The sequence below is a fragment of the Balaenoptera physalus genome (assembly GCF_965194825.1).
Source record: "Balaenoptera physalus genome assembly, chromosome: 18".
Taxonomy (NCBI): Eukaryota; Metazoa; Chordata; class Mammalia; order Artiodactyla; family Balaenopteridae; genus Balaenoptera; species Balaenoptera physalus.
This window is the reverse complement of record NC_138899.1, coordinates 66,814,085-66,833,439: the sequence shown is the minus strand read 5'-3', so window position 1 is coordinate 66,833,439 and position 19,355 is coordinate 66,814,085. Positions and strand designations below refer to the sequence as shown.

General features: G+C 45.1%; 1 protein-coding gene across 1 annotated transcript in view; it reads right to left on the bottom strand.

Moving 5' to 3' along the window:
- Nucleotides 1–18,687: 18,687 nt before the first annotated feature.
- Nucleotides 18,688–19,355, bottom strand: part of LOC309647594 (uncharacterized protein) — a 142,104-nt gene continuing 141,436 nt past the window's right edge. Inside the window, exon 6 of the mRNA XM_082435040.1 lies at nucleotides 18,688–19,039. Within this exon, the coding sequence (XP_082291166.1) occupies nucleotides 18,717–19,039 (323 nt within the window). The 3' untranslated portion in view covers nucleotides 18,688–18,716. The remainder of the gene's footprint in view (nucleotides 19,040–19,355) is intronic.

Sequence of the window (19,355 nt, the reverse complement as noted above, 5' to 3'; positions counted from 1 at the left end):
TGCTAAATGCTTTGGATCCTTAATCATATATGTACAACCTTTGAGGGAATGGATAACAGAGTCTGCCCTCAGGGTGATAACCCCCCCCTAGTCTACCCCTACAGTGTTTTCCAGTACCAACACCCACAGGGTCCATTAATCCTGCATTCGGGGGGGAAACAATCTAGCAAGTTCTATTTTACTGTTCAAAATGCTAATTGTTCCATGTAGCGTTGAGAGTGAAACCAGAATAGTGTGGGGAAGTTTAATCAACTGGTCTCATCCTCGGTTTTTATGAAATGCTAAAATTATCCTGAGCTCCTCGGAGCGTTACTGCAGTTCCATATGGTTTATATCCTAGCAATCTAGCAATTCATCAATCTGTTTACATACTGATGTTATACTTAGATTGATATTTAACTCTCCTCAGAATCAGTGCCTTGCAAAAGATTTATAAATGACTGCTTTGCAGTAATAGAATAGATATTGCACCAAATGGAAAATAGTAATCATTTAATTACAGATCATGGTCCCTTTCTTTTTATTTACACATACATAACCATATATTTACACATACGCACATAGAGCTGGCTGTGTCAGTCCCCGACATTGACAAGTATGTCAAATACTGAATGTTGATTTGTTAAACAGCCGCTAAAGTTCTGGATATAAACAGCCTCCTATAAAAATGCACATAAAGTGAATGTACAGCTATCTATACACACATAAAAAGTGTGCACTTAACTTATCACTCTCTTTTTCTGCTTGTTTTTATTTCATGGTATATGTCACAGTGGGATTTAAAATCTGTCAGGAGACCTCAACAGTGTATGAAATAAATAGGCTTTTTTCTTCTACTCCTATAGCACCATAGAATTTTAAAGCTGGAAGAGATTTGAAAGGCTGTTTACCCTGGCTTCCAACCCAATACAGGAATCATCTCTTTTACACCCTTGACAGATGGTTGTGCAGGCCTCTGCTTGAATACTTCTAGTGATGGGGAACTCACTTCTGTACAGATCTAAATGACAGGAAGATCGTCCTTGTGTCAAGCCAAAATAGGTTCCTAGTCATTTCCATGACAGATCTGAAACCAAACTTGTCTTCCTTCTCCTTCAAACTAGCTCCTTCTTTTATGTCTCCCATTCTAACTAATAGAACCACTGATCAGCCACTTAGAAACCAGACCCCACACATCTCTTTTCCCCATTCAATTGGTTACCAAACCCAGATGAGTTTGTCTTGCCTCTTGGATCTGGTGCCTTCTCTCTGTGCCCCAAATTTTATCACCTCTTTCTCGAGTTATTGCAGTAACCAACAACTGATCACTGTAATCTCACCTATATGGCTCGCCACTCACTGGAATCAAGACTTCACTCTGTAAACCCTACACTGAAGCCCTAGGACACAAGAGGATGCAGCTGCCCACCCCCTCCCCACCATGGCGAGGCTCCAGCTCAGTGCTCCCGCTGTATGTCTCAATGCTCTGCTTGACACCCTTCCCACTGCAAGTCCCAGCCCTAAGGGACCACTTCTGGGGAGTTCCCCTGCACATGCCACCATAATTCATACCACTAGGCTTTCGTGGATTTTGTTACTTTGCCTGAAGCACTGTTCCCCCTTGATCTACCTAGTGAAGTTCCATTGATCCTTCCTGACCTCAGGAACAAATCACTTTTTGTCATGATTGAAAAAATGGAATTCACATAGAAAGAGGAAAATTTCTTTTGTTTGGGGCAACATTCTCCCTAATCAGCCCAGGTGTGAGATTACCCACTTCATGTGCTAGATCTGTTCCTTTCTCAAACTAGAGGAAGCTAGGATTATCTCTATCAACTTCTGAGGCTATCATTAGGAAATATACAAGTCCCCTGAGTTGGCCGAAAGAAAGTTTATTCAGCCTGAATGACCCTAAGAAATTTGTTAATAAACAGTCTACCCTCAGGCTCTGTATTCTTCCTTATCTATTGAAGAGCAGTTATTACCCATGACTTGGAAAAGAATTCATCCAGTACACACAGATGGCCTATCCTGGGAATTGCCAGATCCCTGGACATATTCCCTTACTTCCTAGACAAACTTAGGCACACTAAATTCGTAGCTGCCACCATATATTTATATTCTTCCCCAGGGGCTCTGAAAAATAGAGTTAATTTTATTTCTATTTGACAAATGTCCTCAATGAAAACAATAATGGCCTCTAGCTCCAACTAGCCCATGTTTAGCAGACAGGCCTCAGCCTGACTGACTGTTGAAGGGAATATACTCTCTCCTCTCCCCAGGGGCCCCCCAAGCCTTTCAGTCCCTGAGTGTTCATCTGGAATTCAACTTAAATACATCTCTGAAAACCAAATGTCTAATGAACACGTATGTACATACAAAATAACCTCACAAGTGTTTATAGCTTAATCACCAAGAAATGGAAACATTCCATGTCCTCCAACTGGTGAATGGATACAGAAATGGTACTGGCCTGCTTACTATGAAGCAATAAAAAGGAACAAACTATTGACACATATAATACCATGAATCTCAAATGCATTATGCTCAGTGAAAGAAGCCAGAACCCCCCAAAACTACATACTTTATGACTGCATTTACATGACACTCTGGAAAAGGCAAAACTATAGGAACAGAAAACCAGTCAATGGTTGCCAGGGCTGGAAAAGGGGAAAGAGGTTGCCTACAAAAGGGTGAACAGGCATTTCAGGAACTGATGGAACTGTTCTCTATGTTGATCATGGTGGTGGTCACACAAGAAATGTGTCTGGGGCTTCCCTGGTGGCGCAGTGGTTGAGAATCTGCCTGCCAGTGCAGGGGACACGGGTTCGAGCCCTGGTCTGGGAAGATCCCACATGCCGCGGAGCGACTAGGCCCGTGAGCCACAACTACTGAGCCTGCGCGTCTGGAGCCTGTGCTCCACAACAAGAGAGGCCGCGACAGTGAGAGGCCCGCGCACCGTGATGAAGAGTGGACCCCGCTCGCCGCAACTAGAGAAAGCTCTCGCACAGAAACGAAGACCCAACACAGCCAAAACTAAATAAATAAATAAAGAAAGAAATGTGTCTGCCAAAACTCATAGACCTATACACTAAAAAGACTGAATTTTAGTATATGCAAATTACACTCAATAAACTTGACCAAAGATAGTTTTAAATGAAGGTGGTTTTTTTTGTAAAAAGAAGAAGAAATAGTGGCTAAGTAACATTATTCTCCTCCTAACCCCAAAGTTCAGGTAGATGTGTTTAATCGGGAAGGATTAAATTGATACCTAAATGGGGTCAGGACTAGGCAACATCCACCCACAGGGCGAACTGATTGCTGTTCTGAGAGACCACAGAGTGCCCTTGTGGGAACAGCATTTCAAACGTGTTGATTCTAGAATTGTCGCTAGTATAGGTCGGGATGGCAAAGGGGTGGCCAGGGTAAGAGCCAAGCTTGGCGCTTGGGGGTGCACATCCTTCAGTGGTCCTCCTCTAGGGCAAAGGGCAGATGCCTGAACAACCTACGGGCAAGAATATGAGGTGACAGACATGCAATTTTCAAGTGCTTCCAACGCAGCATCTCACTGAATCCTCCTAAGAAGTTTCTGAGACAGGGGTTATCATTCCAGTTGTGTAGATGAATAAGCCTGGGTTGGGGGGATATGACTGAACCAGATCCCAGCAAGATAGTGGATGGTAGGGCTGGGCCATAGGGCTTCTGACTTCATGCTTATTTGTTTGTTGCTTGGTTGGTTGGGTGGTGGTGGCAGTGGTGATGGTGGTAGTTTAAATGCTACTCAAGCTCTTCATCTTTGACGTTAGTCCATCATCAGAATGAAAACTGGTGGAGATGATAGAGAAAAGCTTTTCTCTCACTCAAAGATAAAGATGAGGGTGAATTTCTGAAAAAGAGACATAAAGGATTTTGTCCAGATTAGTCACCTACAGCTCCGTGAAACCAAGCATCTAATTTACAATTTTGTAGTTCAGGGCAGCATTCAGGTATTTTGACTACACGATTGGAAAACACTTGGATGTTTGGAGTTTTGAGATGAACTGTCTGACCTTTTCTTTGTCAGCCAGGTATTCAGGAGTCTTTGATTTACAAACTGCCCAAAGGTGACCCAGTGGAGGCATGTGGCGGTTGGGTACCTACAGCGGAATGTCAGTGTCTGAGGAGTTCTGTTGTTCTACCTGAAACCACTAGACTCACCCACATGAAAGAATGGGAAATACATAACACCTTCCACACATCTTCCTGGTAACAGATCCCCCTGCTATACTGCATGACAAATATAGATCATGTAATGGTTTTGGTTGACATAGGAACAGATTTGGAAACTTTCAAACCAGAAGGGTCAGAATGTTAGGAAGTTTGTAGCAGGGAAAATTCTTGCAGTGGCAGCTGATAAGCTAAATCGCCTGACTAGACTCTCTCCTTTCTTTCTGGCACATCGCCTAACTGAACAACCCAATCCCGTGTGGTTCTGTGACAGTCACATCAAACAGATGGTGCCCCTGCTTGAAGCCCTTCCGGGGTTCCGTTCGGTGCCTACGTGGGAAACGGAGGCCCAGAAATGTTGACTGCGGGGTTAGTGATGTGGTGGGAACCTAGGAATGGGATGGGGCAAGGGCTGTGTGTTCACGGCTCCAGGTCACGCTGCGCCCCCTCCTCAGTCGAGCCAGGAAGAGGAAAGAGTTCAGGGGGGCTAAATTCCACCCTGGTGCTTCCCTACGCTCTGGAGATTGTATTTTTTCCCATTTCTCTTTTTTTACTCTCAACTTTCCCCCTGACCCCCTGCTAACAGGCCCATGCAGAAGGAAATGGAGAAAGGGCTCTCCTTTCCTCCTTTTGCTTTTTCCTTTGATCATCCAGGTGAGCCAGGGAAGGGGGCAGAGAGAGGTGGGACGAGGAGGGGACCCTGGAGAGGAGCAGAATAGAGGAGAAACTAAAGCCCAAAAGCCCAAGAGCCTTAGAGGATACCTGACCTACTAATCATTGTTAATAATTGTACATCTCCAGGTTACCTGCAACCAACCCTTAACAGTTCTTACGCATCTCACTTGGAGCAAACTCATTTTGTGAACAATGTGGATTTTCACAGAAGAGAAATTATGGATTGATACCCCCTTAGCAGAGATGTAACCTTGGAAGTATTCATAAACACCTCCACTAAATGCCAGCTTCTTCTCTGTCATTTTAAACATGACTGGATTTCTAAAAAGGTGATTTTCAGCATAGCTCTTTGAGACCATATCTATTGGGTAAAGTGAGATATACCTGCAATACAGTCAAGGTTCCCAGAGGAAGACATTCTCCATTTCTTCCACCATTTACCATAATACTTGGGCAAGATGAATGCAGAAGCAATGAACATGAGAGTTAGGCTGGGCTGAGCAAAGACCTCTCTGTCCCAGGGCACAGGGTACCATCTTGATTGTTATTCCTGGCAAGGTTTTCAGGGTGATAATAAATGCTTCTCTGGGACAGAATCAGTCTGTCTCTCTCATTGCAAAGCAGAAGGCAGCTTTCCCACTTTTATGGAAAACGGGTGGGGAGAAAGAAGATGGCAATAGGGATGAACTTCCTGGTCATTTTATTTTCCATAGCTCTGGGTTTTATGGGACCAGTGGGGATGAAGCAAGTACACAAACTATGAATGAAATAAAGCAAACCAGTTGCCTTTTCAACCTTATGTTTTTAATCCCATCTCTCAAGTAGTGGCCGATTTAACCTTTAAGGATGTCTGTGCCCAGACTGTATGTAGCAAGGGCAGAACATTAAGAATCTCTTGACTTGGCCCAAATCCTATTTACAGTGCTAAAATAAGTACAATAAATTCTGCAGAAATGATCAGCCGTGAGTTGTGCTTAGCATAACTGAAGCTGTTTCAATTGTAACAGCCAGCCATTCAATCAGCAAACATTTATTGAGCACCTCCTGGACTCCAAGATCTGCGTGAGGCCGCAAGGCACCCACTATGAATATCTCTTGGACCCTGGCCTCAACAGTTTGCAGCCAAATTGGGAGACAAATACATACACAAATGACCCCAAGGCTATGTAATAAGGGCTAAAACTCTGGGGAAGGATATTCCCAGAGAACAGAGCTTCAGCCTTGCAAGGCCTTGCAAGGTGAGTAGAAGGTGACGGAACCAGGAGTCCCCTATCCAGGGCATGTTTGTTCCTGAGGGATTCTCAACCCAAGAGCATTGAATTTTCCATCAAGAGGGCTGCCGATTTAATTTTTCCTTGAAAATATATACACAAGCATATACACACATTTGCCCTCCTTGGTCTTGTCAGATCGATAGCAATTATGTTTTTGTTTTATCTTCCCAGGTCATGGGTGCATTGAGATCTAAACTCCAAAGGAATCAAGAGCAAGTGTACTTCATGTCTGTGATTTCAAGCACTCTGGGGAAAGATTTGGGGTAGTAAGTGAATAACAGTGAACAATATTTTCCCATCTGAGTGGCACGTCATATGGTGTTTGCTCTTAGAATTAATTTAGCTTTCTGGTCAGGTTATCTTGCACACTTTCCAGGGTCCCCGGATATAAATAGACTAAGCAGTAAGGAGGACATCAAAACAAGTGTGTGTTTGTCTGGAAAGTGGTAACAATTGTGCAAAGTGGAGGAAGACAAATAAATGCAAGAAAACAACACTGAACAGAAAGCTTTAGGACATAGCTAGTCACTACAATAGCTCATCACATCAACCAGCTGGCCATAAAAGGCTAGCTAGAAATTCAAGTCAAGGTGAGGAGAAGCTATAGGTTGCAGTTTAATGATGGAGGTATTTGGCTCTCCTAATTTATTTATTTTTTAAATCAGGTCAAGTTTAGCAAATTTGTGACCACTTAGAGGGGTGGGACTGGGAGGGTGGGAGGGAGACGCAAGAGGGAGGAGATATGGAGATATATGTATACGTATAGCTGATTCAGTTTGTTATAAAGCAGAAACTAACACACCATTGTAAAGCAATTATACTCCAATAGAGATGTTAAAAAAAAAAACAAAACGAAAGAAAAAAGAAAACTTCCTCACTGTTAGTCAATAATGAGAAATGGGTCCAGTTCCAAAGTTGCCTAGAGAAAGCATTTGCCAAAAGCAAGCTGGGGCTCATGAGTGAATATTTATCAACCTAAATACCTTAGTTCCTTCTTTTTTTGGCAGGGGTATGGAAAAAATGCTCATAGCCTGACAGTATTTACCTGCATTTTATTTGTAAATCTGAATGAACAATATGCCTTTCTTGACGTAGATTCTGCTAAACCAAAGGGAGATAGGAGGAACAGTGTCCTGGTTTGCCCAGAATTCTAAGTTTTAGCACTGGGAAACCCCTCAGCCCTGGACAGGCTGAGCTGGTTGGTCATCCTAAGGGAGAAAGAATCCCAAATACAATTAGCCATATTCCAACTGAAGGAATTCTCAGACGGGAGGGGCTATTTGTCTATAGGTCAAAGCACTGTACCTGCCCAACCTTGGTTGGCCTGTTATGTCTCCTTCCTTTACCCATGATATGTGGGCCTGTGATGGGAAGGTGAAAAAAAAGAAACAAACCCTTCTTTTCCTACAAAAGTTCTCAGGGTCAGCACCTCCTTCTCATGGCCTGTTCAGTTACTAGTAGGTAGACACAGCCGATCAAGTACTTTGTGAACAGCAATCTCAACCTGCAGACAGTGAGACTGGTATTTCCAAGAGGCTTTAAGAAAGTTCTCCTAGTTCAGTGGGATAAGCATCACCTGGGAACTTGTTAGACATGCAAATCACCAGGCCCCCATGTCAGAGGTGAAAAGAATAAAGTCAGAGTGTAGGACATGAGTTTAAAGAATTCCTATTGCAATTAGAACAAAGGCTAAACGTAATTTTCTTTTCTAATCTCTATCCTTATGAGGTTGACTGTTTTACCATTAGATTAAACTCGGGTCCAGATTAACTGCTTTCTTTTTCCCCAAATCTCCAAAAAAGCCCAGAGCACAACTACAGCCTGAATTAGGGAAAGAGAATAAAACAATTACTGTTTTAATTGAAAAGGATCTCCAGCAAATATTGATCCATGTCACAACCATGTGCTGGGGATGGAAATTAAGTCATCCTTAAGGATAAAAGCCTCTCCACACCCCCATCCTCACCACACCCGCCCATTTCCCCCCCTCTAGAAGCAGGAGAAATTGATTCTAGTAAAGCACCGTTCTCTCCAATGCTGACCCAGTTAGGTCAGTGACACCTCTTCGAAAGGTCTGTGGTCTCTGCCCTCCCGGATAAATCTCATTCAGGGTTGCCCAGCAGCCTGGCTTTCTGGCCTTTAAAAATGGTGATGGATTCATTTAGAATCGGGGGCTACCGAGCTGCGAGCTCAGGTGTTGCAGAAATGGCAGGTGGTTGGAGCTGACTTGACAGCAATTAAATGTACAAATCTTTGATTAGGCTCCCGGGAATGGAGTCATTAGCAACCCAGAACGGACCAGCTTGGTTTCCACCGCCTCATTAGCTGCTCCACCGATGTTACTTTAAAAAGCAGAGAGGAGGAAAAAAAAAACTCTCCAGCACAGAATTAGGAAAGTTGAGTGACAAAGCCGGGAGGGAGGGGAAGCAGCCAGTGTAAGCATTTCCAGCTGAACAAACAGGTCCCCCGGTTTTTTGCAGTATGGTCGCTGACATGCGCGTGCATGTTTGTTGGACTGTGAAATAGCCCCGTACCTGCCTGATTAATCTGCCAAAAGGGCTTTTAAAAAAAAAAAAATCTGCTTTTTTGAAATCCGCAGTTGATTCATTCTTTCTACCAAAAGCCTCAGTGTGGTGGGAGCCTTCCTCCAAGGTGCAGAGGGCAGAAGGGCCAGATCAGCTACAAGGCTCCCTATGCCTTCTCCAGGCGGGTCTGGGGTCCACACCCGCCCCATGGGGGCCACAGAGTCTCAGGGTCCATCTTCAACTCCCCTTCCTGGCTGCCACTGTGATCTGGGCTGATATTTACCTTGTAGATTTCCCCCACTTTGTTAGAGAGCTATAGGTTGGCTAAAACTAACCAGGCAAGTTAAACAATCTTCTCAACTGGGAGCTTTAAAACAAAATGGAAGGACTTCCCTGGTGGCACAGTGGTTAAGAATCCACCTGCCAATACAGGGGACACGGGTTCGATCCCTGGCCCAGGAAGATCCTACATGCCGCAGAGCAACTAAGCCTGCGAGTCACAACTACTGAGCCCACATGCTACAACTACTGAAGCCTGAGCACCTAGAGCCCGTGCTCTGCAACAAGAGAAGCCACCGCAATGAGAAGCCTGCTCACGGCAACCAAGAGTAGCCCCTATCACTGCAACTAGAGAAAGCCCACGCGCAGCAAAGAAGACCCAACGCAGCCAAAATAAATAAATAAATAAATAAAACAAAAGTGGAATGTATATCACAACCTTAATGTAAAATCCTGTGTGACCATTTATTTGATATGAGCCTAATGCACTGTGTAATTTAGTATATTTATCTTTCTCAACCTGCCAGTCACTGGATTAATATTTATAAAACATGCCCCACATATATTTATTGATCACCTATTATAAACCTCATGTTAATTGCTGTGGGGCAGTCTATCTATGACTTTAGAATCTGTAAGAAACAACCATCATCTACATTTTCCCTCTGTTATTCAACAGACACCTGCCGTGTGCCTGTTTAGTTTAAGCATTGTTCTTGTCAATAAAAATACAAAGGACAGTAAAGTACAATAATTACAATTGCTTACTCTCTGATCAGCATTTTACTGTGTTAATTCATTTAATCCTTGCAACTCTGTGAGGTAAGTACTACTGTTATCTCCATTTTAGAGATAAGAAAACTGAAGCACGGAGAGGTTAAGTAAGTTGCCCAGTGTCACACTGTTGGTTAATAACAGAGCTGGGATTTAGACCCAGGCAGTCTGGCCGCTTAACCACTATGCCGTGCTCTTTCAAGTTGCTTACAGCTTAATAGGGAAGATAAACATCAAAACCAAACATTTCAATACAATGTGATAAGCACATCTGCTTAAAGTATATTAAAAGTATGTGGTAGAGAGAGAAGGGAATTATGAAGTGGTCGTGGAAAAGAATTCACAGTGGAAAAAATGCTTGATCTAGGTTTTGCACTAAAAAGAAGAAAACCACAGCTTTCAAGAAGTTATAATTTAATAAGACACTTCACTAAATATCTTCGACACCATTCTGACATAGTTTTTGAAACAAAAATTTCACATATGTTGGGAACCTTGAAAAGGAAGGGAACACACCTGAATGTGAGTGTGTTGGCAAGAATGATTTTATTAAGGAGGTCGTGACTAAGCGAAGCCTTTAAGAACTGGTCAAAGTTTAGGATCCAGCCTTGTTAAAAGCAGAGAACCCAGGAGAAGAGGAAGGCAAGGATGGGATTGGCGGAGGGAGAAGAGAGAGAACAAAGAAATATGCTTCCAAGGAGATGAGACGAGGAGATACTGTTGGAAGAATGATTTGAATCTAAGCACGGCGGGCATCGAACGAGAGATTTTATTTAATTCTAGAAATCTATTGAAGGTTTTAGGAGGAGGGGAGTGAAATGAAAATGACTTGGAAATACGGAGGAAAGCGGTAGAGAAATTCAATTGAATTAATATGATAAAAAAGTATATTTACAAGCTAAGTAACATTTCAAGCTTAGGGGTTGTTTTTTACTCAGAATAATAATTGACTACAAAGAGTTTTTGAGAAGATCAAATATGGTAACGAGAGGAATTGCTTCGTGAGCCATAATATACTGTACAAACACCATTTTTATTTTTCACAATTTATTTATACGAACTTTAATTCACTTCTGTTCAAAGTTAGGATGATACCCGAGCTGTGTGCATGTCTCTGTGGCTAATAAATGGACAGACCATCTCAAGGAGCTTTTTATATTGTAGTGGACGAGTATGAGAGGTCTTCCCAGAACATTCGCCAGAGGAATCAGAAGGCAAGTTCTCGGAGCATCTTGGCCTCCCGAGAAAATGGCAGTGGTACCTCCAGAGTGGAGTAAGTTCTTCCTCTATCGATTATACTGAGGCGGTGCCCCAAACCAGGGAGAGAAAATAATTATTGCCCTTTGGCTGCCACCAACAACAACCAAAACAGATGATTCTTCCGAGTCCATGAGGTAGCACCACAACCTCATTCGCTATATTCTTAATTTTCCACCCAACCAATTGACTTCTCTCAGACCACAGCCCAACCTATTTCTTTTTAAAAATAATCTCTTTAACTCTCTTGCCCTACTCTTAATTTTTTTTGTGGGGGGATGGCTGGGTGGTGATGGTAACGGGGGGGGGGGGCGGTTCATTCTCTACCACAAGTTCCAAATGCTTGTTTGTTAAGTGATTTCCTGGCCTTTCTTCTGTTATTGCTTTGGAGAGCTGGGTAGCCTCCCCTCAGCAGGTCTGGGTCAATGTTCCCTCCTCCCTTTGATAAAAGACCACGCTGCCCCTCCCCCGCCCAGGTTGCTGGGGAAACAGCCTGATTGCTATGGATGGCGGACGGGAGGGTTCATCTAAGGGTTCTGGAGTTCCCAAAACTTTAAGCTGATGCATAACCCCAAGAAAAGGACAAGGTGACATTTGAAGTTAAATACATTGTTTTTCATAATTGTGAATTGGAGCAGAAATGAAAATGGGATCTCATCTGTTAAATAATAATGATTATAAGACGTGCATAATTTCTTCTGAGGTTATTTCTTTCCCTTGAGCTTCCTTGGGATAAACAAGGAGACAAAAGGAGTATTGCTCGCTTCCTGAGCCTGTTTTCAGGCTCGTTCTTTGACACTACCATCCATCTCCAGCGGCCCCAGTTGCCTTGCCTTTCTGGACTTTAACTGGGCCTTCGTGGCAAAGCTCCAACCCTGAGTGAATACTGCAACCTGCCTTTCTTTCCCTATTCTCAACTCGTTATATGAGGGAGGAAAAATATTGTCCCACCATTTAGATGTGTGCTGCCACAAATCCATGGCCAGTCTTTCTCTTTCTTGTCCTTGCTCAGCACCCTTTTAGTAGAATTTCCACTTCTTCACACTCTCCGGAAAGGTTTAACAATCTCCTGAACCTCTCGCTTGCAGCATATGGCCTTTACTTCTACATCTTTTAAAAGCCTGAGACTGTTACGGGCAAACTTTAAGCTTGTCCCCACCTACAAAAACTTTCATCCACTTACCTTCTTCCCTAGGGTCTCACAAAAGATGGAAAAGATGATGTTTTCCTTTGTTTTGCTCCCGTTTCACCTAGGCCAACCTCTTTCCTCTTGAGCTCTCGGTATCCTGTCCACCCATCTCCTTTTGGGCTTGAATCCATCAATACCTTCTTTTGCTCTTGCCTTTACAACTTCTTCCCCTACATAAGTTCCTTCCTGCCAGACATAAACTTTCTTCATTGTTTCCCACTAGAAGAAAAAACAGTGAAGCATCCTCTAACTCTTTTTTTCCCCTTCCTTTAGCTACTTCTCTTTTTTTTTTTTAATTAATTAATTTATCTATGGCTGTGTTGGGTCTTCGTTTCTGTGCGAGGGCTTTCTCTAGTTGTGGCAAGCAGGGGCCACTCTTCATTGCGGTGCGCGGGCCTCTCACTGTCGCGGCCTCTCTTGTTGCGGAGCACAGGCTCCAGATGCACAGGCTCAGTAGTTGTGGCTCACGGGCCTAGTTGCTCTGCGGCACGTGGGATCTTCCCAGACCAGGGCTCGAACCCGCGTCTCCTGCATTGGCAGGCAGATTCTCAACCACTGCGCCACCAGGGAAGCCCCTCTTTCTTTTGTTCTCACCAAAATATCTCAAACAGTCAACACCCTCTGTCTCTACTTCCTCAGCTCATGTTCCTTCCTCCCCTCCTTGCCCAGCTACTTGCCAAGCCAGGTGGCCCCTTTCTCGGTCCTACCTGGTTGGTCTCCACGTGGCATCTAAGATGGTTGATCTCTTTCTTCCTCCTCACACTCTTCACTCTCTTAGTTTCCATCACATCGCTGCCTCTTGCTTCTCCTTCAGCCTCTCCCATCTGTCCTTCTTGGCTTTAAAGGCTGCTTTTCCTCTCATGCCCCTTAAATAGTGGTGTTTCCCAGGATTCTGGCCTAGATCCTCTTCTTTTCTCACCCTACGTTCTTTCCCTGGGCAATCTCATTGACTCAAATAGTTCCACAATCACCATTGTGCTGGCAGCATGCAAATCTGTGTTTCTAGCTGGGACCTTCTGATAAGTTTCATGTTATACAAACAATGGTCTGCTGGACCTCTCCACCTGGCTGCCCACAGATCCCTCACATTCAGCTCTTCTGAAGGATCTCACCTTTGTCTTTCTGACACAAGCTGCATTTACATGTTCTCCGTCTCAGTAGATGGACCACTCTTCATCTCATCTCCCAGATTAGAAGCCCTGGGAATGTCCTCGGTTCTTTCTTCTCCTTCATCAAGTCCTGTCACATTTACCACCTAGAGTCCTCAAATGCGCCCCTTCCTTTCCATTCCCCTGGCTTACGTAGGCCCTGATTGTCTCCACCTGGACCGCTGCAAAGCCACTAACAGAACGTCCTGCCTCCAGGCTTGTCCTCCTCCAATCATCTCACTACACAGAGCACTGAAGAATCTACCTAAATCACAAATCAGGTCATCCTATCCCCACACTTAAAACCCTTTAAAAAGTCCCATGGGCCTGTAGAATAAAAAATCAGTAGGGAGGCTGTTTATTATCGCCGATGTCTCTGGCCTCATCGCTCACCAAGCCATGTCTTCCACTGCTTTTCCAGTAACACTGAACCACTGGTGGTCATCAACCTCATAATCATCACTGCGATCATCCAGTGTTTACCATGTCCTGGGCTCTATGCTAGCCTCTTCATACGCCTTATATCATGTAGTCCGCACAATAACCCTATCTGGTAGGTACTAATCATTACTCTCATTTATACACAAGGAAATTGAGTCAGAAAAAGGGTAAGTAACTTGCCCAAACTTGTATAGCTAGTAAGTGGCAGAGATGACATTTCAACCCAGGTAACTGGACTTCAGAACCCACTCTCTTAATTCTATGACACATTCTGTGGCTTTGCTTATGTTCTGCCTTCAGCCTAGAATGTTCTCTCCCTCCCGTCCGCTCGCTCCCTTGCCTGGCATCTTCTGCTTATCCTTAAAGACTTGGCTTAGACAACAGCAGCTCTAGGTAACCTTCTCCAATCCCTGGGGCTGGATCAGGTGCCTGAGTTTGCCCCTCCCCACACACAGCCCTCACGCAGTCAGCAATCCCTTTACGTACACATCTGGCTATAATTATCTCTTAATTGTGTGTCTCCCCCATCAGACTCTGTCTTATTCATCCTAGCATCCCCAGTGCCCAGCCTGGTGCCTGACATGTACAAGTTACTCAGTACCTATTAAAGGTATAAATGGTGAAAGCCTGGCCATCAGCACTCTTCCTCGCTCTGAAAAATAAAGTCATATATTCACGTGGCAGGATAATGGTGATTAATCCATCTCAGAGAGCTGTGATCTGAAGGATTCTCCTCCGCAGCTAAAAGCACTAGTGTGCTGAACCATTCATGGTCCTGCACCATGGGTGCACCGTCCCTGGCCAGCCTAACCACCCCCCCGCCCCCGCCAGTAACTGGAAAAACTGAGTCAAAGGCAGTGGGGAAAAGTCACACGACCAGTGGGAGGCTCAATGTGCTTGCATATTTTAGCATAGAGTTCATGATTCTGTATTGCAATGAACTCTTCAGCCTGCTTTCCAGGCCCTTCACATTGATCTGCCTTTCTAGCTTTACCCCCAGCTACTCACACTTTAGGCCTCCACTTTCCAACACTCGCCCTGCCTCTGGCCTCTAAGCCTCCATATTCTTGCAGACGCCATCTTGCCTGTCCTCTGCACCTTTGCAATTCCTGCCAATGCTTCCAAAGCAGCTCAGGTGGCCCTTTCTATCTACAGCCTTCTCTGTCCTCCACACCATAAGTGATCTTCCAATAGTTATTCTCTGCATCAACCATTATACACCAAAATTAATGCTATACTGTCATGAAACATCCTTCTTCATGGCCCGGACTGATCTCTATATCAATTCAGGTTTTTGTATATTTGTGTCTTTTTTCTCCAGGGAAAATGTAGGTTCTTTGAAAGCAAAAACATATTTTACACTTTTCTCTCTCAGTGTCCAATAAATAGGGGACTTCTTTTCTTTCTAAACCCTTGATTCTTCCTGACCTTTCCATCACAACAATCTTCCTCTTATTCCAGGCTCAAAGAGGGGATTTCTTTGAATTTCACCTCTTACCCTAGATCCAGGCTGTCACTAAACCCACCTGACCCTTTCCCGATGACACCTCACTGATCTGTTTCTCTCTCTGCAGCTCTGCAGTTCTCAGCAGCCCGTCTACACCATCCAGCGCTACACAGAGAGGATCAAGCAGGAGCATCCGGAGCCCTCCCCCTCTATGTGGTCCAGTTCTCCAAAATCCCCTGTGCTATGCTCTGTGGCCCCTGGATAAGCAAATCCCCAAATCTCATGATCCTTGTGTACTTTTAGTAGCACTACAAGGGGAGGAGCTAATAGACAACACATTTACAGAAAGCCCATGGCTCTGAGATCATCGGAAAACCCCCAGAACAATAGGAGAGGTAAATCGTACCTTAGGTACGATTAGGTAAATAGGTAAATAGTAGCCTTTACCTAAGCCCTACTGCAATTTTTGAGCTGGAATCAAATCACATGGAGCAATTCCAGCACCCTTGCAAGATGTGATGAAAACCAGCTTATTCGTCGTTTAATTTCCCCTTCAATATGCTGTTCTGTTTTATGAGCCATATAACTTGTGAAGCAATTACGGCTACAACGCACAGACTTGGTCAGGAGGCAGAAACCCGTGAGCCGGGTACAAAGGGCTTTGCGTGGGTGGGTCTCTGGCGCGGAGAACTCGGGTGTGTGGGACTCGGGTGGGAACTCGGGTGTGTGGGACTCGGGTGGGAGGGGTCCCTGGGGGAAGGTCCTGGATCAGGAGCTGGTGAGCGAAACTGTAGCTTTTGAAAATAACCAGAATTGGGGAATTCTGGCCGCTATGGGAAGTGAGAAATAGAGGCAGTCATTTTCTGGCTCCAATTTCATATCCTCTCCTCATGGAACAAAATCGCAGGTATCACAGGTCACCCCATTGCCTCCTTGACAGGTGACCGCCTTGTACAATGTCAACGTGCTACGGAGCAAAATAATAATTACACTGAGCGCTCGCTGGTGCCAGGTGTGTTCCTTTGAAGGGCTTTGTAATATTAATTCCTTTCAACCTCTTGACCACTCCCCGATATGATTACTGTTATCCACCTTTTATAAAAGAGGAAACTGAGACCGAGAGGGTCTGACTTTCTAGCCGAAGGTTCCAGCCATAAGAGCAGCACGAGGACGTGGATACTGGCGGCTTGAGGCCAACCCCAAGGCTTTCCTCTCTGCTATCGACTATGTGTATGGTGCTTTCTAGGTCCTGAGCACTGTTCTAAGCGTTCTGCATGTACCAGCCCTTAAAACCTTGCAACAACCCTATGAAATAAGAACTATTTTTGTCCCCAATATATAGATGAGGAAACTGAGGCCCAGACAGATTATGTGACTCGTCTGACGTCACACGGCTGGAGAGGGGCAGGGCTCAGATGGAAGGGCAGGGCTCAGATGGAAAGGCATGCCCTTTGGTCCTGAGACCACACTCCTGAGCCCGTGGTCCCCTCTCACCAGTTGCGAGTGAGGAAGGGCCACCTCTTGGGGCTGCCAGGGGGTGGGTATGAGGCATTAGCACAGAGCCAGGCACAGGGGCGTCCCACGCACACGCATGCCACCATGCCTCTCTGAAGACTCCCCCATCACCTTGGTTCTCTCTCACCCTCTTTTCTGGTACAGTGTCCCCCGATGCTCTCTCCTCTGGCTGTAGACCTGGGACAGAGCAGGTGGCAGTGCTCGGGCTTCCAGGAACTAGGTTTTGTTTTCAACTCCAAACGTCAGCTGGACTATTACCACGTGGCCATGAGACATAGTTTTGTTAGAAAGAGACTCAGCAGGGCGCAAGTCCTCATGTGTCCTGATTCCTTCGTCTGCAAGGGCTGAGCCAGCCTCTCCCGTTCTGGTGCCTCTCCCCACGCTTCTCTCATTATGTTTGCTAAACCCCATTTTAGCTTTTGGCACCTCAGACTCTGCTTGTTCTCAGTTAATAAACTGGAATTGATTTGGTGACTTCACAAAGAAAGAGAATCTCAATTCTGTTTAAAAACAAGGGTGTGGTGAGATGGGGTGGGGGTTGGGGGGTGCTGGCTATAGATGCCCCGTTCCTGCAGATCATCTAGGGAAGCTTTAGCTGAAAGAGGTAGTTGGGAAAAGGGTGAACAGTGTTTGGCCTGAAAGCTCAAAGTCCTGGCCCCCTGCTCTTGGGGCAAACGTTTTGGAATTTCCAAATGATAATTCTAAAAGGTTTGCATTTGATGTAAGAAAAAGGAGTAAATGAGCATGGCACTGGGAACAGACCAAAGGTGGGGAAATATGGTGCTTGCGGATTTTGTCTTGCAATATAAATCGAGTCAGGGAGGAACCGAGGGAGCCAAGTCCAGGGTGTAAAGCATGGCCTCTGGAGCCTGGTGGCCTGGGTTCCTGCGCCAGCTCTGCCCCTGGCCACCAGCCACATGGCCTTGGGCAAGAAAGGAACATCTCTGGACTTAGCACCCAACTCTGCAAAATGAGTCAGTGGTAATTGAGAGGTTGGGAGCATTACACTGGTTACCATTCGTAAAGCACAAAGCACGTCTGCAGTTTAGTAAACTCTCAGTAAGGATTAGTGATCCTTGTCACCTATGAACAACGTAACAGAGCTTGTGCTCGGGCAGGTGTCTGTAGGAAAGGAATAGCTGAAAGGCTCTGCCTCTCCCAATGCTTTTCATATCACCTGGTTGTTAACCTGCTTTTATCCGTTGTAGTGAGAACAGGCTACGATGGTAGGGGGTTTGCAATCCTACTCTTTACCTTTTGTGGATGTTTGAGTGTTTTCACAATAAAATGTCTTTAACAATCTAGGATTTTGTGATGGAAATGTATCATCCTCTTTTTAGAAACTTATATTTTGTAATTCATATATTAAATTCAATAAATTAGAACTGGAACGTGGGCGATAGGATCAAGAAGAAAGTGGAAGCAGTTACTACCACTTTATGAATACTCTTTAGAGTAAGACCAACCTGGGTCCAAATCCCAGCTGGTCCACTCACGGGTTTGGGGTCTTTAGATAATTTACTAACTCTTCTGCTGTTTGTTTCTTCTCTTCATCTAGTCAGATGATTAATCCCTGCTGCCAGGATTGCATGAGGTTTAAATGAGATGACATCTGTCATCCCCATCCAGACACACAAGAGACCCTCAACAAACATCCCATCTTTCCTTCCTGCCACAGTGGAGTACAGAGGTGGGGAGGAGGTGGGGTGGGGCTGAGGGTGGGGCAGGAAAAAACTCCAAGGCTGAGAAAATGAGTTTTGTGGATTTGATGAGAAATCGGTCTTGCACCCTCTGTTGAAATGGGCTCAAAGCAAAATTGTGAAGTAGGTTAAGTAGAGTCTGGGCTGCTTTCCCTCCTCAGCGATGGCCTCAGGCCATCCCTCACACAGGACCTCAGAGGAGAGAATGAGACTCATTCATTCATACAGACAGACACATTTCAGGCTTTCTAAGAAAATTTGCATTTAAACGACTTAACTAAAAGAACAAAATCCCATTAGTTGAATTTCAGCAGGCGACGTAGAGGAGAGAGTTTTCTGGGGGTTTTTTCTGGGTGGGAGTGGGGCAGTGAGGGGAGCAAAGGAAAGGCCTTTCTGGTGTCCCTGAAATCACAGCACATAAATGCCAACCTCCTTTTATTCCAGCAGAGTCCACAGGCTGAGTCAAGGGGGGAATGAGAAGCTCTCCTTCAGCGCTGTTCCCCCTCAGGAGCCAACTCTGTTGGATGGTGGGGGATCCTGAATCATCCCAGCCCAGCAAGAAATGGAGCAGGAGCTTCTGCCAAGTCTGCAGGTGCAGGGCGCTGTGTGGAAGACGGTCGCACCAGGGACCTGAGGACAAGAGAGAAAGGAAGGGCGACAGGCTAAATATGCTGGGTATCATAGAGCTTCTGTGGATATCATCTCATCTAACCCTCACTCCACAATAGGAGGAAGATAGCATGACACACGGTAAACAAGGCTCAGCGTAAGCCAGGCCACACACCCAACCTCACACAGTTAGCAATCAGCAGAGCCAGGAATCAAACCTAAGTCTCCCTGGCCCCAAAGCACCACGCCAGACTGCAGGTCTGGAAGCTAGGAGGAGAACGGAGAGTCTCCCTCTGTCTCCATGATGACCAGCTTGACCCCAGAGAACACAGTGACT